Below are 25,352 nucleotides of genomic sequence, written 5' to 3' on the forward strand. Positions count from 1 at the left end.
TTTTGTTTTGTCAGAAAGCAGTGAGATCTTATCAGGATTTTGAGGTGAAATAAAGTTGCAGCTTTGAAACGTGATTCTTGGAGAGCACTTAATAATACACTTTAGGTTTAGTGTATAATAGTGAAATTGAAGTTGGAGGCTTGAATTGGCACTAAAATGTTAACTGTTACAATTCCCAGAGCCAGAATGGAATGAACATTGCCAAACCAAAAGAAAACAAATGTTTTAACTATAGCTATCATGTGTACAAAAATTACAGCTTATGAAATCTTTATGCTAGAAGTTACTCTGAAAATTAACAGTAACAAAGCTAGGATGAACATTTCTGTTCTGTGTAAAAACCTAGTTTTCCCAGAGGGTTTGCATAACTCCCTGTAAAAATGGCATACATAATGCTAAAAGTTTCTGTACGAAGTTACACATAAAGACATATTATCTTCTCTTTACATGAAGTGATACTTCCTTTCAAAACTCAGTGAAAACCTCCTGATGAAATGGAGAAAACAAAAGAAGCATGTGTAACTCCAGTGACCAGATGGAGAGGCACCATGAGTCCGTGTCAGACATGCTAGAAATTAAAATTTAAAAAAGAATTAAAGAAGTGGCTTATTAAAAACCCATTTTTATTCCTAAGCAGCAATGCCCTTGTCAGTCAGAGGAGAAGGTTTAGTTGTTTTTTTGGCATAAAGAGACATATCACAGTATAGGCAGAACACTTGCAGTGAGCAATCAGTTTCAGAAGCTACTCTTCAGTGTGTGCCTGCATGCATTAAGACAGGGCCATATGTGAAGACTTCACTCCTAAGTGATACTTTTTTTCAGTATAGAGAAAATATCTTACATCTTGAACTTCATCCACGAAGACAATTAACTTTTCCATTATATAAGCCAAATATATTACATCCATTTTATCTGCAAAGAGGGAAGCACCTCTTGTGTAGGCTGTCAGCTGGCGGGAAAATTCAAGCACGGTTGTCAAATTGATGTGCATCTGAAAATACATCAGAATTGTTAGGTGTAATAAATCAGCTAGCTTCATTCTCTTTAAAGATTGGAGATCACATCCATCTGTATAATGCTTCCTATAATTTCACACGGATTTATGTGCATCAATATACCATGGATATAAATTTCAGGGGCACATGAATATATCTTCAGCCTTAGGTCTTAGATTTCATTGCTGTTATCTGAAGAAACCATCACAACAGGCCAACAAATTTTGAAGATTTTTATCTACTTCTTCTAGACTGTAACTATCTGGCCTCATAAAATACACCAAGCTACTAACCTCGCCCTGTCTCTAGATCATCATGAAAACAACACCAAGGGTTCCTATATACAGTGGTGCATGGTGGGAGAATAAGGGACAATGGTAGTGAGTTGAAACAAAAGTTCAGTCTGGTTATGAAGAAAATCTTTCCTGTCATGAGGATAGTCAGGCATTTGAACAGGTTACCCCCAGAAGTTGTGCAGCCTCCATCCTCAGAGGCTGTAAAGACCTGAGTGGCTAAAGCCCTGAGAAACCTGGCCTAACCTCATTGCTTAACAGGAGCATGGACTTGATTCTAGACACCTTCTTAATTATTAACCTATAATTGCACTGCCTCTCTTAATATTTTAATAATTCTTTTTTAAGTATGAACCCATCCGAAAAAAAACTTTCTGTGGTCTTATGTGGCACTACTGATACCACTAGGGAAGAAACTAGGGAGGAAACTGAAAGTTGTAAAATTTAGTACGACAGTTACACATCTGGGCCATCCCTCATGCTGTTTCCTCTTATGCTCTTTTTTTGTCATTAATTTCCATCCATCTTCTTTTTCATCTTATTCTCTCTTTTACTTATCCATAAGAAACAATTTTAAGTACTGCTTTTCTTGAAGAGATCAAAAAGGCATTCTAAAGTAAGCTTCATTTCACTTCATAAAGAAAGGCACTTTGGCTGACAAAACTCTGATATGGGACTTCAAGAGAAATTAATATTTTTCTGGAAAAATGCACAAGGAGAAAACAAAGAAGGAATGGAAGTGAAGCACTGATCGCTCTGGCAACATTACTAATGATCATCTAGACTTCAAACACTCAAAGGAAAAAAAATTAAAATAAAGGCAATAAATGCTGTGCTCTTGTTTCTACTACAATTTCCAATTACCAAAGAAACACATTGTTGTCTTTCAAGTAAAGCATTTTGTCAGAAGTTCATCTATCCCAAACTTGTGGCTAAACAGACATTTCTTGCAAGGTATCGAACAAAATTAGTACTAGAGAAGAGAAGCTCTAGATTTCATAACATTACCTGACTAAAAGCATGAAGAACTTGAGTTATTTCTTGTGAATAAGGACATTCAGAATAGTTTTCTTCATCCCAGCGTCCAGTTCGATTACATTTACGCCATGCTTTAGGCACTTCTGCACCACTGTGAAATGCAATGGAGTTAAAAGAATACTGGAGACAGGGATGGTAAGCTGTTATCCCGGCCAAAGTTTTGGGCCACCTATAAAGAGCATGATAATAAAAATTACAATGCAGAAGGCAACTTACAATATAGCAACAGTATACAGAATATATGAGAAAAAAGGCTATTTCAACTTTCTCTCATTATGTTTTATAATGAATTAATTTGTTTCCTTGGAAAATGTCAAAATTACACAGGTTCAAGCCTGGCTGGTCACACATTAATTCTGCATTAATTCTAGGAAGGTGTTTGGTGTTAAGGGAAGAGATAGGGATGGCGTTTTCACAACATTAATCTTCGCAGACTGCAAAAAGCAGAGCAGTAAGTCCATGAAGCAAAAAAACCCTCCTCAAAGCCTACTACCACATGCTGTTAAAGGTGATTGCTCAAAATGTACTTGACAATCTTGGCTTTGCATTTTGACCCATCACTACAAAGCCCTCTCTGCCTCAAAGCCTCAAAAAAATTAAAAATAGTCAGAGTTGTTCTATTTAGCTGATGGATCTATTATACAATACACTCTATATATCTGCTGCATTCTCTAGAATGGCACAACTGGATCTGTTTGTATAGGTACCAAATCTATTGTCATTTACAACCTAGTATGGACAGAACAGGATCAGGTAGTTGGGAGAAATCAAAGAAAACCATAAGTGTATCATCAGCGAGTCAGCAAGTCTGGAAAGGATATGGTTCTTTAATTGCACTGATGTAATGACTGAACCCAATCAATCACAAAAATATTCTGCCTGTCAATGAAGCCACAACCTGACAATCAACCTTTGCTCAAACATATGCATTAGCTCTTCTTAGTTATACAATGCAGGTTCATTTGTATGTTGTTACCTAATATACTGATAGGTTTTGGGCTATGTAAGTTTTCCTCATTTCAAAGAAAAGCTAAGGAAAAAAAATACTTTTATTTGTCACAACTGTCACTGAAATAATTCAATTTTTGATGTAAAAACAGTTGATGCCAAATGAAATATGAAAGGAGCTTCCCCAAAAACTAAAAATATGTAAAGCAGTACAGAGTATAGTAATATAGAGGCCTTTTTGCCTCTGGGTTGAAATATTATTTTTAGTAAAACATTTGCATTAATGCAATTGGGCCACACTGAGTGGCAGCTTACCTAAAAAGTAAAACTAAAGAGATAATCCTGAAACTAGCATTATCTCATATATTCCTTTATGAATAGGAATGATAGCATACAATGACATTACCATTTGCATTTCACAGTGTGCCAGAAAACAAACAAACCACTAAGAGTAAAATATCACCATCACAGAGAAAACCTCTTAGTAAAAAAGGCCACTTCATTCTGACTCACAGTGCCTAATTCTTACTACAGTTATGCAATTATAAATACCACCTAGGTTGGACAACTGAAATAGCCACACTTCCCTAACAGTTGATTCTTTTTCCCTTTTTTTTTGCGCAAAAAAAGAACTGTTCTTTTTAGCTTTGCTTTTGTGGTTCAGCTCCTTCTACTTACACACTTGTTATGACCAAAACTTCAAAGACCTTTGTAAGAAAAATGCCAAGAGAACCTATGGACTCAGCCTCCTTTTGATGCACATTTAAAAAATAAATTTATATGGGTTTCTAGAAAGATGATCAATAGGTAGAGAAATGTCCACTCCTGTTCTTTCCATTTATATAAAATGACAAAAATGCCCCTGGTGTTAAGTTTGTGCAGCCTGTAGAATTTATATAAATTTAATTATGGAGAAAAGGATGTCATTTTATGGCAAGAACATGAACTTTGTAAGTTGTCACCTAAAAGACTCAGTATGTGTTATCTGATAGCAAGTACATATATTTTAAAAGATCTAATTAAAATATATTTAAGCATATTCACTATGAGAAAATACAATGGCAGGTTTTGTGATGACAAAAAAATCTGTAGCTAAGATTGTCAAAGATCTCTAATGCATTTTAATCCATATATATGTATTGCTCAGCCATTTTGCCTCAGCAAAAGAGGCAAACTCGATGGAATTGAGGTTAACACATAATAAAATAGTTTTGTGATAAAGAGAAAACAGATTATGCGAGTAGGTTTTTTTAAACTCTTTTTAATGCAATCCTTTATTTCTATTCAAACATAAGAAACAGTAATAAAAAGCCTTTGGGAAAATTTTAAAGGTAACCTAAAAATAAAGAGAGGCTTTCAGGTCAGAATTATTTGCAGAATATTCTGGTGTTTAAGAGAAGCTTCCTTTCTCATCTACTTTTCCTTTCATTAAGTATTCAAGCTGAACTCTTATTATAATTCACTTGGTAACAAATTACTGTCTTGATTTCTCAATGGGAATGCCATCATACATCAGTCTTATTGTCAAGCAGTTAATTATATTTTGTTTAAGAGCTTTCTGCATATCATTGGAGTATTTAGAACTAACTGAAAACAATACCAAATTCCACAGAAACCTTAACTTTTTCTTCAGATTAGAAGGATTAAAATTTTAAAAAGCTCCACCAGCATATGTAGATAAAAGTAAAGATAAAGCAAACAATAAATTTAGTTCACAAAATTTTGTAGACTCTAAGATTCAGATAGCAGGATGGATGTACTTTGTAAGCATGTGATATACTGCTGGAACTGTGTGTGTCCTTAGGCTCACCTCAGACAATTTATTTGCTTTACCAAGTATTTTTACTTGCTGTTTTGAGTCCCTTCAGTGAAATATTTTACTAAGTTTCATGTCATTTATTACCTCTAATCTCAGCTGAACAAAACCATCAGAACTGGAACAGAGTACTGAAGTAAGTAAAAAGTACTGAAGATTTAATCTTCTACTACTTTAATGCAGTGTTATCATATTCTACAAAGATCAAGAACAATTTTGAACCTTCTCTTATTTACCCCATTTTCTTGAAATTTTCCATAATTGCATACTGAGGAATTAGAAGATTCTCTGACTTTCACAAACCACTTGAAGCACCAGCTCCCATTTCCCATAAAAATCATACAGTGCTCCTACTTTCTATAGTATTACATAAAAATGACAACTAAAATAAATGACATCTTCATAACTGACACTGAAGTATCATGTAAACACGAATATGGTCCATACTTACATTAATACATGAAACATACTCCCAAACCAGAAAGTCATACCTGAAATCTCCCTTGTTGTTAATAACTCTTTCTGCAGGGCAGTATGGTGCAGCTGTTTCAAGCACCACAATTTCTACGTGTTTAGTGCTATTTCCATAGGAATTGTTGACTAGACACTCCCAATTTCCAGTTGCATCAACATCAATACTGGATAGGATAAGTTCACTGCAAAAATAAAAGAGCCATTATTGTATATATTTGATTACACAGGTATCAAGTCATTGGTTTTCTGAAATTAATTTTTCAGACATTTTCTATGAAAATATAAAAATGGGTTTTGCTCTGTTATTAGAGGGACAGACAGTATGTAAGAGATTGGTATTGAGCTCTTAGCAGCACCAATTTGTATTGACTATTCAGATCGTAACAGGCTGTAACACAAATCACAAACCATTCATTACAAAAGAATATCCGACACTTATCAATGCCCATTCTCCTCTCCCCAGATATTATAAAATGTTGGGTTTGTTGCCTAATCAAGCACTTGGAAGTCAGAAATGCATTTGAAGTTGGTCACACAACCAGTCCACGGAGAATGCTTCCCTTCAGCTGTGACTGCAGCTCCTGTGGTATTTCAATAGCAGACACTGCTACTCCTGTGGTAGCTTGGGAAAGTTATTGAGAAAAGTCATCAACTTTGGAAGTCGTATATAATTTTATTGCTGAATGCAAAATGAGATGAGGCAAATGCTGATACTTCTTTCAGTACTTCCACTACTCATGAACTTCTTTCACACTGTTGCCCCACCAAATATGACACGTAGTTATTAATATCAATAAATCTAGGTTTCATTAATTCTTTATAATAAATGTTAGACAAGTTAACTACATATATCCTTTCTAGCTACTCCTGCAATCATAGAAATGTTTGAGTTGAAAGGGACCTTATATACCATCTAGTTCCAAACCCCCTGCCATGTTAAGGGACACCTTCCACTAGACCAGGCTGTTCAGAGCCCCATCCAACCTGGCCTTGAACGCTTCCAGGTATGGGGCATCCACAGTTTCTCCAGGTAACCTGTTCCAGTCTCTCACCACCCTTACAGTGAAGAATTTTTTCCTAGTATGCCAACTAAACCTAGCCTGTTTTCAGTTTAAAGTCATTTCCGCTTGCCCTGTCACTACATACCCTTGTAAACAGTTCCTCTCCAGCTTTCTTTCAGGTCCCCTTTAGATACTGGAAGGTGCTTTGAAGTCTTCCTGGAGTCTTTTCTTCTCAAGGCTGAACAAACCCTACCCTTCTAACCTGTCTCCATAGGAGAGGTACTCCAATCCTCTGAGTATCTTCATGGCCCTGCTCTGAACTCACTCTGACAGTCTGTATCCTTATGGTGGGGGCCGCAGAACTGAAAGCAGCAGTCCAGGAGGGGTCTCAAGAGAACAGAGGGAAGAATCACCTCCCTCAACCTGCTGCCCATACTCCTTTGGATGCAGCCCAGGACATAGCTGGCTTTCTGGGCTGCAAGTGCACATTGCCAGGTCACATTGTGCTTCGCATCAACCAACACCCCCAAGTCCTTCTCTGCAGGATTGCAGTCAATCCATTTTCCACCCAGCCTGTATTCGTGCTTGAGGTTGCTGCGACCTGCATGCAGGACCTTGGACTTGGCCAATACAAATATTGTGCATCACTGCACCACACCAATATTTAAAAGCCTAAGCTAAACATTCTATATATAATAATAGAAGAAGGAAATAATTTCACTTTTAAAATTGTCTAGAACTGTTCTGGTAAGTATTTTCTATGTGTTTTTAATCTGCCAAGAAGTTTTCCATCATCTAATGGATGTATCACAGGCCTTAACGAAATCAACAAAGTTTAGTTTTTCAATTGACTTCATCAGGACTACAATTTTATCCAATTACTCTAACTCTATAGATAGCATAGACAAAAAATAATATTAACTACTACATTTTAAGAAGGTAACACATTATATCTTAAATCTGCCATTGGGTGGAAATAAATTTTACTACAGTTTTAAAGAAAGTATAGCTTTTGAAAGTAGTTGGGAGAGGAAAAAATGCCTTGTGGTTTAGATATGCCTTTGAATATGTCTTGTGGTTTAGATAATTAGAAATTATGTGGGAAGAAATGCAGTAGAGTCAGAAAGAGGGAGAAGGTACATTATAAAAACTGAAGGACAGAATTAAAAGTTAATAAATTTATTTCAAATCTGTATTTAAAATAAAATCTTAAAAATTCTACTTGTGACCTTTGGCACTTTGTGTAGAGCCTGACATTTCGAAAGATATACACATAATATTTTTTTTTCTAACTTTTTGCTCTTTTAAACTTCTCTGAAATTGTTATCATTTTTCACTGTAGACCTTTGTATATTTTACATGCACTTTTATTAACTTGGCTAGAAGAAAGGACTGAATCTAATCTCCAAGTGTATAGACCACTTCTGATACACATGAAAGTAGACAACAATCAAGGTAGGCAGTGATTAGACAGCTGCATATGCAATTTTCTCTTTGAAAAATACATACAAGGAAAGGTTACTTTTTCAAGTACTTACTACAGGATCATTATCTGTCTTCCCAGAAAACAAGTAAACTATGGTAAATAGTCTCTGATTTAAGTTCAATTGCTTCAGAATTTTTGCATAGTTCTCCAGATGTTCAGTGAAATTTATTGTTAAATAGTAACTTTAAAAATCTCATACTGTTCCTATATGATGGCTTTGAGCTCCAAGTACTTTGAAATCCCCTATTTCATTTTTACAATGAATTCTAACACGTTTTTATTGCTAAAAATACAGAAAAATCATTACTATTCTCTGACAGAGTAGCTCAATATTTTAATGTCAAAAGAAGTAACTTTTCTCTTAAGACGCCTCAGATGAATAGCCCAGTAACAGCAGCCTCTTTGTTAATTCTTAATATATCTTTTCACATTCAGGTTGAAATACTTAAGTAAAATTAGGTAGTTTATAACAATGTTTTACTTAAATCTTATATTTCACATGTCACAACCTCACATCATCTTTACAGACAGTTAAGAAAGATTAAATTCCTAAAGCTTACAAAGACAATTATACATAACATTTTTTCACTGAAACAATACAAATATTCACTTGTAGCATCAAAACTCAGAGACTTCCCAACTGAATGTATGATACATATGTTGATATTTTTATATATTTTCTATAAAATATCTATAATCATTGTTAACAACACGAATTTGATAAAATTGAGAACCATGGTGATTATTAGGTAAATACAATACTTGAGCATATTATAAATGTTACAAGTAATCAATACAAAGATATATAAATACAAAGGGTACATTTTCCATTTATTTAAATTACTGAAATGTGTTCTGATGTGAACTTATCTACTGCCTAACAGATCTCCTGTCATTAGATGAAGTTTCCCAGTTTCACAGACAAATATTTAGTGATACATCAGTGTTGCTTCTGATAGAAATGCAATACTTGAACACTGGTTCAAATTATCTAAAATGATGACTAACTCCTCACATTCAACTTTTAATCTTCTATTGCCCTTTCTTTAGATGGTTATAAGAAATAAGCCAGAATGGGTTTATGCAATATAGAAGAAGCTGTACAATGAATAGATCATGAAACTGTCTTCTGAATTACCATCTGGCCACTGTAAATGATGCATTCATTTATATTCCTCTTGGAATATTTTGGGTAGCGAGCCCAGTGGTGAAACTCTTCATTTACTTACCATCTGGATATGACAAATGATAAATTGATCTTATACCTCTGGAGAATTTGGGGAACTGAATTTAAAAAAAAACTAACATTTTCTCCACTTACAATCTTTGAAGACTTTGACTTCACAGTCCTGGCAGAGCAGGAGAAAAGGGTATCCTTTCTTGGGTATAGAATTTTAAAACTCTTCATAAAGTGTTCTAGTAGTCAGTCACATATTTTAAGTCTTGGAACTGGCAAAGATCTCTTTTGGCAATGTCAAAGTCTTAGTAAAAGGCAAGAACTCTCCTGTAAGCTGAGAACACGGCAGGACTTTCTGGTTTAGGAGATTGACAAGATAACAACAGAATTAAGAGAGGACAGCTCTTTGCTGTAATCTTTTCTTGTTTATCCTATGTCACAGAAGATAATAAACATTAAGCCACAAATGAAACAATCTTGACTCTACTATGCAGCTTTCCTAAGGATGGAGTATAAGTGAACAAGAGTTCCTACCCCCTCTACATCAGCAATCACATCCCACTCTTCCATGGTGTGATAGTTGCTACTTTCTGTGGAAATTTTTGACCTTCAGAGGTCAAATTCTTCATGAAGAATTAAGAATGAGAGGAAATGGCCTCAAGTTGCACCAGAGGGGAGGTTTCGATTAGATATCAGGCAAAATTTCTTCACAAAGGGCGGTCAGGCATTGGAACTGGCTGTCCAGGAAAGTGGTGGAACCAGGAAACGTTCCAGGAAACGTTCAAATGGCATGTGCATGGGGTATTTGGGGATTTGGTTTAGTGATGAACACTGTGGTGTAAGGTTAACACTTGGATTCAATGATCCTAGAGGTTTTTTCAAACTTTAACAATTCTATGATACTCTATGATGATAAAATGAAGTCAGACATTCATGAGATGGTGTAAAGGCAAACTGAATATGAAGATTGCTGCCTGATGAGAAAAGGATGACTAACAGGCTTTTCTCAAGTTCTCATTTGAAATTATAGTGACCTTCTCAGTAAAAATATTGAAAGGAAGAAAGAGAATAGACATGATTCTCTTTTGTACTGGGAAATTTCATGCATGGTAGGATTCCTTTTTTAAATGTGATGACTGACATATTGAAAAATTAATTAAAATGTACAGCTGATGCTCTTTCATGAAGAAATGGTTATAATATTCAATAGAAGCCCATGGCATTTGTCGTTACAAAGAGAGGAACCATAATACAAGCAGAAGCCAAACTCATGTAATCAAGTAACCTATGACAATAGATTTCTATTTGAGGCATAGTTTTGCATTGCTACAGCTATGCATAACTAATTAGACAATCAGAAGTAGGTCTCATTATGCAGAGTTCCTCAACCATGTCCTGAAGTAATACCACAGCAACATTTACTGCATGCCCCAGCAGTCATTTGCATGCCAGGAAACAGCGTAATGACTAAAGAGGAGACTTTAACACCATATTTTGATTGGCTTTCCACAAGAAACATTTCGAAGTCTGACTTAAGTTTCTCTAAGACTTGGGAAGACTTGCAGGAAAATGAAAATTAATTACTTAAATAGAGATAAAATTTAGGTTTCCTTATATTCTTCTTCAAAAAAGATAAATAGCTAATGTGCTTCTACAGTTCAGGCAGAAGGTCTGCAAACCATGCATCAAACCCATACCACCTTAAATTATTAATACTAACACACAATTTAAAAAATGAGTGTTGGTCTCCAGAGTACACTGCTGCTTGGAATACAGCCTTTCACAGGGGATATAAGGTTAAAACATGGAAAATGAAGGGAGAATCTGTAAATCAAGGCACTTGTCTGAACTCAAACTGCTAGTCTGATCTCTCTGACAAAATTAGTTATTTACTCATGAAAGAAACAGCTTTGGAAGGCTGATGGCCTTTAAAGTAAACTTGTGTCCAGGCAACGGCAAGAGAAAAGGAAGATGAAAGGTGGTACTTGTTTTATGCTAGATGCCTAGAAAATATTTTCAAGTGAAATCAATTTTTCATACACATTGGCAATTCAATGCACATGATTTTGTTTCTTCTGATCGAATATAAAAGCAAGGCATAACTTACTATTCACTACCATCTGTAGGTACCCAAGAAACACAATGTGCTATAACACAGTTTTCCTATAATTTATCTATCATTTTATTTGTTTACATACTAGAACCATGATGAGTTGGAATGGACCTACTTTTAGGAACAATATATTGACAGGGAAATGCAAATGTTTAAAAATACTCTCACAGGCTAATACTCATTTGCTGCCCAAAAGTCAACACTAAAATGTGTTTTCTATAGGTGGATATCAAAGAACCTGTGACCTACATATAGGCCATTAATTTGTTTCATAAAACGGAGAAAAAATACTAATAATATTAGAGTGACTCTACCAAATCATATTCAGAAACTACATCAGAAAACTAGACAGCTCTACAGCATACCACAACAGGTATGGTTTGTTGTATGATCTTCTCACTCACTGAGCTTGCCAGGTAGAGAGAGACTATCAGCTACTGTGCTGCATTGAAGAGTGTGCATAAAGATGTTTGCATTTATCTTCATACTCCCACAGTCCTAGAGTCAATACATGCCAGTCTAGCCAGCTGAGAACATAAGGTGGGGAGAGGAAAAAAAAGGTATCAACAGCTCTAGAGCGCTCAAATCTTTCTCTTGCTGGAGAAATCTTCAGACAGCTGGCAGGTCTGTGGTAGCACAGTGATATAAAGCTATTTGAAGAGAGTACACCTGGGCCACGGCTTATTTAAGTACTTTGTGTATCACTGAGCTTCTCTGTCAGCTGGTGAAAAGTTTAGGGATGCTCAGATGTGTTTATTGTTATTAATTTTGTTCCACGGGCAAACTGCTTGGCTGCAGGACGTGTACAACTGCAGCCTTCTGGGGAAATGGTGCTACACCTGCTGTATGCCTTTCATCTGCCCTTAAATAGTCTGTATGCTGCAATGTTATATCCAGAGGAAGCTTTATTTCATTAGCATAACTCCTGTGATCTGTACACTATCTATCAGAGATTCTTAGACAAAAATAACACTATGACAATCAGACCAATAGCCAAAATTGCATAAAAAGCTTTTAAAGTAAAATATTTCCCAGATGATTCAGAAGTGTTAATCTGCTTATGACAATTCTTGATTATTTGATTACGTGCCACTGGGACCAGCAAAAAACCCAAAACAATCCTTGCAAAACCCCCAAACAACACACAAAAGAAAACAAACCAAAAACCTACTACATTAATTTTACAATTTCAAATTATTTATCAAATGCATACTACTTTGACAGAATTTCCACTCTCTCTACTCAGTGAGGATACTACAAATGGAGAAATTAATTATCTAATGAATACTTTATGGGCTGGTTGGTATATTAGGGTTAGAATACCAACCTGTTTTATTTGGTGACTTGCAAGTAATTTGGAAAGATCTAAAAAGAAGGTAAGACATAGCAGTTTCCTACATAAGAACTTCTGGAACAATCTCTATTCTTTCTCAGTCTATAGTGTATCTCCAACAGTGTAAATTATATTTTGTGATGGCCAGGAGCCATTCAATCACAATACTATAAACAATTAAATATAGGAGCTTTTTTTATCCTGCAGGGACAAAAAAGGGGAGGGGCTGAGATCTATTTTCATGGAATTCCAGCATGAATAATGAAGTAAAAAAGCTTCCTAAGGAATATGGTCTACAATATGTTCTCCATCTTGAACAGATTGAAATATGTGAAAAACAAAAGTAAGTCAGTTACTGTTTTAATATTTCTAACATGTTTTGCTTTGAAGAAATAGTTTGTTTTAGCAATATTTAGGGTGATTTACCTAGTAGAAGGAGTGCATCAGATGCTGGACATAAGTAATAAATGCTCTGATAATAACAGTTGATGCACAGGTTTACAAATTACTACCTGGACTGAGAGAATATATCTAAATATACCTAACATTGATGTTGACAGGAAAAGTAGTTTAAAAAAAGCCAGTCCCGAGATATTCACTCTAAATTGCTGCTGCAGTGTAACATCTCCTCAGCTGTATAGCTGCAGCTGTTTGAAAGACCACATTAAAATCATTCTGGCTCTAAAAAGTGAAAGCAAAAGCTTCTGATTCTCCCTTGTAGGGTATAAAATGCAAATTTTTGTTCTTACTACTGAACATTTCAGTGGTGTGGCTGGATGGACCCATACATAGCTGCAGGATATATGCAGAGATGGAAGTGAGAGGTTAAAATGTAATGCAAGGCATTTTCTTAATCTGGTCTCAACACCAAAGAGAGGATATTCTTTTAAAGTACTTCAAGGACTCCATTAAAATGTTTTTACAGTTCTGACTTACTAATTTTCTAGGGTATTTTAGTTCTATCAGCCAAAAATACTGATTTCCTTTGAAAATATCTATTTTTCAATCAAGTTTCAATAAGCAGCTACCCAAATTAGGCCTACAGTTTTCATGACACAGCACAATTCTTAAATAGTGGTCTATTACTTTCATGATAGAGGATATCGTGGCTGCTGCTTTTGCTTTTCATCACATTAGGACACTTTTCCACAGGTTATATTTTAAATTATTCTCTGAACTGATTAGTAGTAAAACTGTCATTGAGTTTTATTCAAGTAATTGAAATATTTTTAGAGAAAAGGCCTAAATTTAATTATTCTTCCAAATTAATTCATATGAAGGTACTCTTAATCTCACATAATGAAGCTGCTAGCCTGAGTATTTCATAATATTTGGCGATAATTTAAAATATTATCTTCCTGTCTGATATATGAGAACGTTGCTGGTGAAGATGCATTTGTCACTAGACTTTATCTGCTCCAGTGCCTGAAGTAAGCTGTAGACCATTGACTACAGGGTCTAAAGTGGTGTCAAAATAATACAGAAATATTGATTTACAATTTAAATCATTATTTTGCTTCATTTCTTTCCTAACTGCTCAACAACTAAGGGTCAAACAGAGCCAATTAGATGAACCAAAAATACCAGCACTAACCAGTTTCTGCTTATTTCCCTGGGCTTCTCAGCATGACCCTAAGCTGCTCACCTCCAAATACTCACAACAGCAGAGTACAAAGTGATTATAAAATATCTGCCTTTCTGAATCAATTATTTGATCGGTTATTTGGATCTGTTTGAACATTTATTTTTGTTAATCTTGTGCAAAGTGAATCTCCAGTATTCTGCCATGATCTGGTATGTACCTGAACTGATAATTGTGTATCCAACCTACCAACATACTTATTAGATTAGATTTTCAGACTGTTCTTAACCTAATACCAGTCCAAATCACTACTGCTTGCTTCATGTCTTTTCCAGATGTATCCCTGCCACAAGCTGTTAAGAAAGTTCAGGAATCATTTGGATGCTTTCCACAAAAAATATGCCTAGAATTTCTTCCTTTCTCCCATAAGTTCTGGAAGCCTTTTGTTCTTTCTTATAAGGAATGTATGCCTGGATCTAAAACTTGCTGCAATACCACCTGTCTACTGCTGAAATCAATTTCCTTTCTCTAATCATATCTTAAACAATCCTTATTCTTTTAGTGAAACTGTCTCAACCAAATTCCAAATTCTTTACTAATAGCTACAGTGATAATTTCAAATAGTTAAAAATTATTAATTGGACTCAACTTCCCCTTTAGATAATGCAAATTATGATTAAAATTTTTAACCAACAACAGTTAATTTCTTTTTTACTTTTTTTTCTAAATTCTTCTCTATTACAAGTGGATGATGATTTGCAATTCTTCCTTTCTTTTCCACATTTTTGGGATTTTCAAATAATCATATACCTCTTTCAGAAGACTGAAATAGGACAGACTAATAGAAAAACACGATTTTGGGGGGATCAAGATTCACTCCTAATAGTCTGTATTTCCAGTGGCAAATCTATATACATAACAAAAATAACATCTGAAAACAACTTTTCATACTAGCACCTGCTATTCTAAGTTTAGTTGAGAGCATGTTAGTTTTTCCAGTTGTAGCACTCCTTTTTATGGGTTCTTAACTTTCTGCATAGTTTAATGCTTTCACAAGGAGCACTTGTGAAGTGTAATGGTCCCAGAGCAGCTATTACAGCTGGCAGGGGCATAAGCACTGTTAAACACTCTACACAAGTATTTACAGAATAGAACTAAAAAGACTTCAAAACTGTCATTATAGTGTATGTGGTAAATAAGAAACTTCCTGAAAATTAAAGTCTCTCTACCACTGCAGAGTTGCTTCGTTCATAAAACTAAAATATTTTCCTGTTTTTGTTTAATATTCAATAACTGTCCTGCTAGCTTCTCCAAGCACTGCAAGGGAACAGTGTGGAAGCTGGGAAAGGTGCTGTGTTGCCGGGAATCTTACATGACCTTCCTTCTTTGTGGCTCCAGTGATATCATAGAATCACAGAATATGCTAAGCTGGAATTGCTGCTTGTTGTGATCAAACTGATAATCTAGTATTCGAGGCTAAAGAAATTAGGCTGCCTTCATGGAAGCACTAGTAACAATTTCAGCTAGATCCATTCACAAATTATAGGAAATTAGTTCCACATCATATGTATATTTTCATGTATGACTATGACATTTATACACAGGCATAATGACAGAAAATTAAACACCAGCAAAATCAAATATTATTATCATTGGCAAGAAATGGTAAATTCAAGCTAGCAGCAGAATTAAAAACACCTTCGCAAGATTTCCTATAAGGGAATACTCTTTGCCAAGAAAAATGTCACAGAATGGAATACAGTTCAAAACTTTAGTTTAATTATTGTAACAAAAACATTTATTTTAGCTTATTCTGCTTTATCATAGGAGACAAAAAATACACATTTGGATATTTTATCCTTCTCCTGTGCCAGTTAATAAAACAAAAGGGTTTAGTATGATATTTGTGTTGTAAATCCATGTCCAGAAGTATCTGGAACTCCCCAATAAAATAACCACCTAAAAATGTTTGAATAAGCAGCTTTTGGAACATGACTACACTTCTTTGTTCAAAATCAGCTTCAGAAATCTTTAAATTGCTAAGTAGCAGAGCCCAAAGCCTGTCCTTTAGCGCAATTACAGAAAGCCACAGACAGTGGACATTTGCTGTAAAGACTAGGTAAACAAAGGGAAAATATGACACTGTAAGAATTGATTTTAAGTTACCTTTTTTTTAGTCCAAATCCTATATTTAACATTTGATAACCTAAAGGAGGCACAGCCTGTCTGATTTTTCACAGTGCCTTAGACAACTACGATTTTGCCTTAAGAACTGCCGCAAATTAGTGTGTAATAGCATGTAACAAGTATACTAATACATACTATTGTAACATGTAATAAGCATGCTATTACACATTATTTTAATTATTATAATAATAATTATATAAATTAGGTCATAAAGATGGGATTAAAATTAAGAAATTATGAAGAGAGTTTTTACAGTTACAACTTGGCCAATGTTTTCTCATTTTTAACATGCAGAGACAATACATGTCTTTATATGAAAAAAAATAATTACTTTAAAATAGTACGGTTTTTAAGAGTAGTTTCAAAAGTATGTGTCTCTCATGCCCTTAAATAAGTTAATTTTGATCAGTGCCTTTATCAAGGCAGAGGCACAACTCCTTGGATATTAGCATTTTTGACTGGATAAGGACTGTGCTCTACAATAAGTGCAGCGTTGATGCCCTTTTATCTTTTGAAGTGAAACGTACAGTGCAAATAAATGAGAAATTAAAATGTTGCACGCTTTTAAATAGTTGTTTGAAGATTTTGATTTTCAAAAAATATTTGACTTGGACAAGTAGAAGTATTTTTCCAGTCTGTAACATGTGATGATATATTTAGAAAACATTCTTTCTAAATGTGCATATTTCACATTCCAAGTGCATACTGCACCATAAGCATCAAGGTCACCTACTAAATGGCACAGTAAACAAGATAGGTAGGAGATCAAGCATTCTTATTAAAATATTGCTGTGGTAGACAATGATTTTTATTTTACAGTCTGGTAAAAAAATTAGTAATGTAAGGTAAAATTCAGTCAAGCTACTTCCAAACTAGCTTTTTAAAAAGGAAAAACTATTTTGAAAACAATTCTGGACAATTTATTCCAGTTTATTACTACGCTCTACAAATTGCTTATATAGTGCAAAATATAATTCAGTAGAAAAATATAATGAGGTGATTAACAGCATGTCTTTTAATTTTGATATAATGGCAATAGGAAGAACATGTTTAATTTAAGTGACTTGGCAATTATATAGTAGCTCATGCACTTGGCATTACTATACTAATTGGTCTAATAGTCCTTTTCATTATGGCTAAAGCCATACACACTGATATTAGAAGAAAGCCAGTAGCTGTGAGAATAGGTCAGATCTGTGCCTCTAGATTATAGGACTCCAAAAGGAGTCAAATAATCAGTGAATAGACAAAATTAATATAGCCAAAAGACCCCAGTGGAGAGGAATTCATTTGACTCCATAACTTTTATTTGATAGTTCAAGAAGCATTTCAGGTCAATTATATTAATAGAAACTGGTTGAGTGAAAAGATGTTAATGATTATCCAGAGCTAATTAGCATAGCTATTTTCACTCCATCTTCTACAAAGTAAAAGGCAGAACATGGACACAGAATCAGACTCTCTTTTTTGATCACTGATGGAAATTGGCAGAGGACAAAAGGATGTGTGCAACAATTTAGAAGCTTTTAGTGACAAGCCAAGACTCTATGATGAAAACCAAAAATAAACACTGAAATTTATAATAATTTAATAAATAAGATTTTAAAGGCAAAACTGAAGCAAAACTGGAACGATACGGTCATTGCCAAATATTAGTTTTTACTTCTTTTATAGAAGCCTATTCTACTTCATTCTTTTTGCACTTTTCACATCAGCAAATGTGTCTGTAGATCTCTGTGTCTCTCAAGCACATGAAGGCACACAGATGGTAAAAGCCACAGAAAATTGAGAAATATTTAATAAGAAACAAATATGAGATTACCTAACTAAAGACTATAGGATCTAGTATATTGGAACCTACAAAAACTAATCCAAGCCTTTTAAATTGGTAGCTCTTCACAGGTAGATCACAATTCAAACTTCCAGATGGTGTCAGGAAGCAGCAGTTTGGCTGTGAGTCACTCAAATCTGAATACTTAGACACAAAATGTACAATTTGGAACCACAGCCAATCATAGCCACGAAAAATCTCTACCTCCGTACGCTCAGATTCAAGTGTGCAATTGAATTGCTTCAAACAGAACAACTCCTGATGCACGTTTTTATGAGGCTTATTGCAAGTGTTGAATCTGCTCACCTTGCCTACAAGTCTGACTATTGCAAGGGGTATATGTTACCGTGTAATTAAGCAGCAGTCATGAATGATGCTGTCCTCCACAAATATGCCACTCTCTTCATCTGTTTCGACCAGGCGACCAGCATGGTACCAATGTACCTGGGTGGTATTGTCAACGTATGTTGCAGTACACTGAAATGGCAGGCGGTCTCCATGAAAAACCACTTGTCTTTGTGATGGGATCAGCTCAAAAAGAGGAAGTTCCAGAGGCCCAGCTGCAGGGAAAACAAACAAACAAAAATATTCAAAAATAGGAAAAAAAAAGTCACCATGAATTCTTATGAATATTGTAAAGTGAAATAACTGTATACAATTGTAGCTTCTTAGATATTCACATTAAAATGCTAATATAAAAGATATGACCACAAGACCAAAACTACCCACTACCCATTGTGCTGTCAGTTCTAGAAATCACATTTCTTTCACTGGTGTGAGTCCAGATAATTACAGGATTACTAGAATATTTACAGAAAATGGGTTTCACCCAACAGTTCACAGAATGGTTGAGGTTGGAAGTGATCTTTTGAGATGCTCCAACCCAGCCTCCTTCTCAAGGCAGGTCACTTTACTATACAAGTACACAGAATAATAAAAAAAAAATCAGTCTTCCAATTAAAGAAAAAATACAGCTATTAATATAGGTGCAGTTAATATTTATAAGACCCCTTTAATGTCAGTAAATGAAATGCCTACTCTGCTCCAAAGTGAAACTTACTGTCTAGAGAGCCTAAATAAATCCCAATGCCTGAGATTTGGATAATAATAAGACTAATAAAAGTTAAACTTTCCCCTAAAGTTCAACTGTCCCTATGATTTTTCATTTCCCTGTTCCTTCTGTCTATTCCACAAGTCATCTTTACTCTCTATACACTTCCTTAACATTAAATATTTATCTAAATAGCTCTTTTTACCTTTTAAAAGTGGAATGCATTTTACCATCTTTTTTAAAATTAATTTTATCTCTCCTGACTTTCCCTAAAAAATGCCCCAATAATGAGAATATTGCATGTTCTAAGCAGAATATTGCAAAAAACAGCTGCCATAATCACAAACCCAAATGCCTAAACACAACTGAAAAATAAATAGTGTTGTAAATTTGGAAGGTATATGCATTTTTGGCCCCGATGGAAGTCTGCTAATTTCAGAGATCTGACAGGGATTGAAAGTTAATTTCTTCAATCCTACAGTCTCTCTAGAGACTGATTCTCTAGATAGCATATATTTTCTTCCATTTTTATTTCTAGACCCCAAAGCTACCTTAAGACAACTTCTGTAAAATATTTTCTATATACGATGAGGTTCCTGCTACTTCTTTAAATTCATAACAGAAAATTGAAAAAGGGTATTTTAGGAAAAGAATAACAAAAATAAAGGCTCTGCATCTAGAGAAAGATGATAATCTTCTTTGGGATAATAAGGAATAAAGGAAAACCTTATTTTCTTTTTTCTGATATAGTCTTCTTAGGCAGGAGAAAAAAATTGGTACCACTGCTACTTTGTTATCACTGCACAAAATTCTAAGGGTAATGAAAATACTAAAGACTTACAAACATGACTGATGAACACATTACCATGAACATCCTGCACAACAGTTCCTACAACACAACCTTTTAACCTCAGCCTTCAACACCAAAACAATTAACTGAGCCTGGGTCACTTTTTAGCTTTGCTACTGCAATCTCATCTTAGACAAAATGCCTGCAGTCTTGCACCTTGGTTATCATTCTATCTTGATGAGGAAAGAGAATTTTAAAGCCAGCTCTTCTTCCTTATTTCTCTTCTGTTTTCATTTAAAGGCCTCTCATCATTAATATCAATCCATCCTACAGGGTTGTCAGATGAAAGGTCACCCTTCCACATTTGCACCACTAGTAACTATCCAAAACATCTATTTTTCTGACAAGTACTTTTTTTTTTCCACTTCACTGCTCAGCATTTTATCTTCCTTAAACTTTCTCCTCAATATCTTCCATTGCCCATAACAAATACCATGCCTATCCAGATTGTAAGCCATAACGGGTCTTGGTCATTTATATTAAAGGCTTTTAACTAGAAGATGGACAGAATCTCTCTCTCCAAAAAGTTGCAATTTTTGTGTTGCACTACAGAGTCAACTATGAAATTAAGGAAAAGAAATGGAGTGCAAATTTAGCCATAAATTAATGGCATGATTACTAAAACAGAAAAATTAAGCACACTTTCACAAGTACAACAGCAATATACACTACTCACAGAAACAAAATATTTTTCATGAATACAGTAATTTTTAACTGGGGATGTTGTACCTAATCAAATGGTTTTGGTCATGCAGTAAGTGACACATTGTGTCATGAGGCTATGAAGTCGTAAAGTGTGAACTAGAGTATCAATATCTGTAAGTCAAGCTAAATAACTTGCCCGGCACATGGATGTAGTGTAACACCATCACTCTGAATTTATCTCTGCCTTTAGCGTGGGTCTCTAAGGCTCTACCACTACCCCTTCTGTTGCTAGCTTTGAGGATCACCAAACCCAGAAATGAAGTGGGAGTGTTCTGTATAGATTTTGTCAATTAATGATCAGAAGTAAATTAAAACCTTTTTTTTACTGCAGCATGTAAAAAAAATGATCCCTTGACTGAGATCAGTCATATCAACAGTGTACTCACTTCCTTTCTCTTTACAAATCTTTCTAAGTACAAATAAAGATGCAAAATTAATTAAACATACTTCTGGATTACCATTATGCTAGGATATCCTCCTGACCAGCATTGAGAACCTAGATGGTTGGGTTGATCAAACTGACAGATAATGCTGAAAACTCATTTTCAAATTAAAACTAGTAAAGTTTCTATAGATTATGACATTTGTAGACCATGGAAGATACACTTAAGTACTTCTGGAAAACATCTCCTTTTAATCTCTGTGATGTCCACACAAAAAATTAATACCAGAGCTAATCTTCACATTGTTTTCCAAGGATAATCATGATTTAAATGACCAAGGCTGGTTCTGCAACTATTACTCATGCAGAAGTTCCAGTTAACTTCTGTGACACACTTCACAGATATGAAGATTAATTACATCAATAAGAGGCTCAGGATTAGGGCCAACACCCTTTATCCTGAATGGCTATGAAATGACTGTATAGTTCCATCAGCATCAGATGGAAATACTTATTTTAAGTCCATAATCCAACAATCTTTCAAACTCAGAATAAAAATAAAAGTATTTATTAATGCTGCACACGCATTTTCAAGCTTGACTTCAAGACTAAAGCAAGGAGTAAGAAATTCTGCAAGTATTTGGAATGATTTTGGCATTGATTTGACAGCAGTTGAAATTTAACGGCTCTGGCAAGCCTACCTCTACACAATAGAAATTTTTTCTTTGATTATGTGATTACTAATGACTAAATTGGGATTACTACAATTTGATTACTAAATATATATAAGGTCATATTTGCTCATATTTGTGCTTGTGTGCGTGGCATACAAAACAGCCTCGTAAGATTAAAAAGTTTACTATTGTATGTTGAGAGGAGAGGGAGTAATTTATGGGGATTTTCTTTATTTTCTTACGCACTTGAAAAATATTCCAAGATGCTCCTTCCAAGACAACTCAATCTGCTGCCCTCAAGTTTTGAGCCAGCACCACCATCTGCAAATGAGAGGTTTGACTCTCCTATAGACATTTAGATCAAGAGCTGATGGAGTGTTTCACAGTCTTTACCTGTCTTGTCTTTCCAGTCAGCGCTAAACCATGATTGCAGCAGAGCATCACAGGAATCACTGATTGCAGCATGAATCTAAAGGTCTAACCCATCATTACAGTAATTACATCTTTTTCATTATCTTTCACTTCTCAGCAGAAAAGGGTTTTGTTGACTGAAGGCCAGACCCTTTATGCAATCTAGTCCTGTATTTCAGATCAGCTCCAGACTAGAATACTGAGGATATACAGAGGAGGAATCAGGTTACACAAATACCACTGAATTAGAATATCACTTCAGAGTCCTTTCCTATACAGAAAGTATATCCCTGCATATTTTAATTCATGCAGAGCCCCAAGATGTTGAAAAAGAAAACAGAAATTATTTTAACAATGATTAGTTAAAATAAAAAACATCAAGGTGCACTGAAGCTCTAAGGAAATGTTCCAACGCACGTCTTTAACATATTTACAAAACAATTTGTCTCACACGCATGTACACACATTAAATATTTCATGTCTTTTCTGTACAGTTCAGTTCTTGAGATTTTAAAAGTATTTTAATTTTGCATCCAATTTTGTCCTTCTTTTTTGTTTTAAAAGTTGGAAAGGAGAAGAATATGCAGGAAATGTTGCTGTTACTTGATACACACGGAACAAAAATGCTGGTAAAAAATCATAATATAAAATGCATTTCTACCCATATTTCAGTTACATTTTTAGGTACAATATTATTTAGACTGTTGGCACTTGTAATGACACTACTGTCTTCTGGGTGAATGATCAAAAGCAAATCTGTAAGCACAAAAGCTGGCCCATGCAATAAATTCTCTAAACACCACAGAAAGTTGTGTTTATGACCAGCACAAGGTACTGGAGAAACAATGTCCTACCTCCAGCAACCTTTGCTGCATTTCCTGCTGCACAACCTGTAACCTCAGCAGCACAACTCTATAGCTCTGCGTGCATAAACCCAGTTACTACCTTAGCACATTTTGCTGTTCAGTTTACCATAAACACGGTTTTCTGCTATACATTCTCTGGTCCTCATTAACTGGCTTTGTTTGATATCAAAAGTTTTCACACAAACAGAAATAGGAAAATCCACAGGTTTCTCCAGGCTGTCCACACATCAGTTCAGTATTACACTGCTCATGTCTTAGGATACACTATTGACTTCTGTTAGAAAATTCTGTTTGCTACAGCGAGAGTGTTGGCATTTTGTTTCTTTTTAATCACTTGATTTATTGTATTGCCAATGGGCTTTTTATTTGAACTGAGTGTGCCCACAGAGTGCGGTACATCCTGCTGACAAAAGTGTGTGTTAGAGCACTAATATTTGTATACAGTCTCAGTAGGAAAGAAATGTGCATGGAAAGCACAGTGGGGGAAAGCTGGAAGTGAGGACAAAGCAAAGGAACCAGTCCAAGAAAAAGGCCAAATGAAAATGAGGAAAAACAAATTGAAAAACATTAGTTAAAAATCTGAATTGCTGACACTGCAAATTATATCTGTTGATATTTACTGAATGGAACTGAAGAAACGAGAGTGATCTGGATTGCTCTGAAGGCCAGCTCTGCCAAGAAAGGGAGGTGCCAGTACACCAATGCCAATTCCTGTATTGCAAAATTTGCTGGCAGTAACAAAAGGTTTGGTGTAGAAGGTCACAGACAGCACCATATGCCAAGGAAGTCAAGAATGAATACAGAATTGGGGCCAAGCTTCAGTTTTAATAAAAGCAATGCCTGGCTCCAATTTCAACATAATATCAAGAAAATACAGATGCCAACATGTATTAAACACAACAAAATAAGATAAGTCTTTTGGGCATGGGACAAGAAAGCTTTGTATCATATTCATTTTCTAGTCACTGCAGAAAAACTGGAGCTTCTGTTTGTATAACAGCTTCTTATTTCCACGAGCTTCACAATGCTGACAGGGCAAGGCATATTGCACACCATTTTATCAGTCCCTTTCATTTTCATACATACCTTTCAGACAGGAACATCAAGTAGGTTTGGTTTTTTGGGTTTTCTTTGCAGCATCTCCTAATGAAACTATGGGGTTATGTTTCTTTTGTAATGCTAAATGCTACACTGAAATGGTAGCCACTAATCAAAGAGCAAGACTTCTGACACGTATCCTGTTTTATTCAAAGTTGCAAATTCTGTATTGCATTTTACTCCTGCAAACTTCTATAAAGCCATCAAAGGAGATAAGCAGTAGTAAATGTAGGATTTCTCATAAATTAGAAGTACAATGAGCCCAGGCTGTCACAGTCCACTGCTACTGGTGCTTCAGTTACCTGCGTTAGCTAACCTCATAAAGATACTCAATATCTACAAAACAGAAGATTAAATTCAGTGCATATATGCTGAGATGAGCTAAAATTATAGCTTTGGATGAGTCACTGAGACTCATTTGGATCCTATAACTTATCTGATTTATTTAATTAAAACAATATATACCTACATAGAAACTAAGAAAGTCTGAGCTGGGAAAAGTACAATTCAAATCTCATCACTTTTAGCAAATTCAAGTAATACAGGTTTCATCCAGCACTCAGCAGGTAGATGACAAAGTTATTCAACCTGTCTTTGTCTACAGGAGTTTCCCCCAGATTCATAAGGCCCTGTGAAAATAAATTATCATTTTTGCACTGGTTCCTGGGACTGATGCATGTTGTGTCAATTACAACCATTTTAACTGAGGAAGCAGTGGCAAACCCCTTTCTTATTTACTGTTGATAGCAGTGATTTACTTGATAGGAAAGTACAGGTAGTGAAATACAGAGGTGGTACGTTTCACTTAATAGCATCTAATACAAATGTCAGCTATCATGATATTTTAATTTGTAAAATGGTAACAGTTACTTGAAAGATTTCCACAATATGGAATTCAAGGTTTTGGTCCAGTTAAACAAATAAAAGATTGCATTGTCTTGCACTGGCAAGGAATTTAAAAGAATGGGCAAATAGTTTTTTCATCACCGATTTCTTTCTTATCAAATAAACTGCTGCAACCTTTCAACTTCTTACTCTCAA

The 25,352-nt window shown here is 35.1% G+C and overlaps 1 protein-coding gene across 1 annotated transcript in view; it reads right to left on the bottom strand.

Moving 5' to 3' along the window:
* The window catches only part of ADGRA1 (adhesion G protein-coupled receptor A1), a 266,278-nt gene that overhangs the window by 121,529 nt on the left and 119,397 nt on the right, over positions 1-25,352 (bottom strand). The window contains exons 7-10 of the mRNA XM_027648135.1: positions 18,621-18,834; positions 5,582-5,746; positions 2,297-2,495; positions 842-991 (exon numbers count right to left, since the gene is read on the bottom strand). Coding sequence (XP_027503936.1) covers positions 842-991; positions 2,297-2,495; positions 5,582-5,746; positions 18,621-18,834 — 728 coding nt within the window. The remainder of the gene's footprint in view (positions 1-841; positions 992-2,296; positions 2,496-5,581; positions 5,747-18,620; positions 18,835-25,352) is intronic.

The sequence above is a fragment of the Corapipo altera genome, unplaced genomic scaffold (assembly GCF_003945725.1).
Source record: "Corapipo altera isolate COAL_440 unplaced genomic scaffold, ASM394572v1 56, whole genome shotgun sequence".
In the NCBI taxonomy this organism is placed as follows: domain Eukaryota; kingdom Metazoa; phylum Chordata; class Aves; order Passeriformes; family Pipridae; genus Corapipo; species Corapipo altera.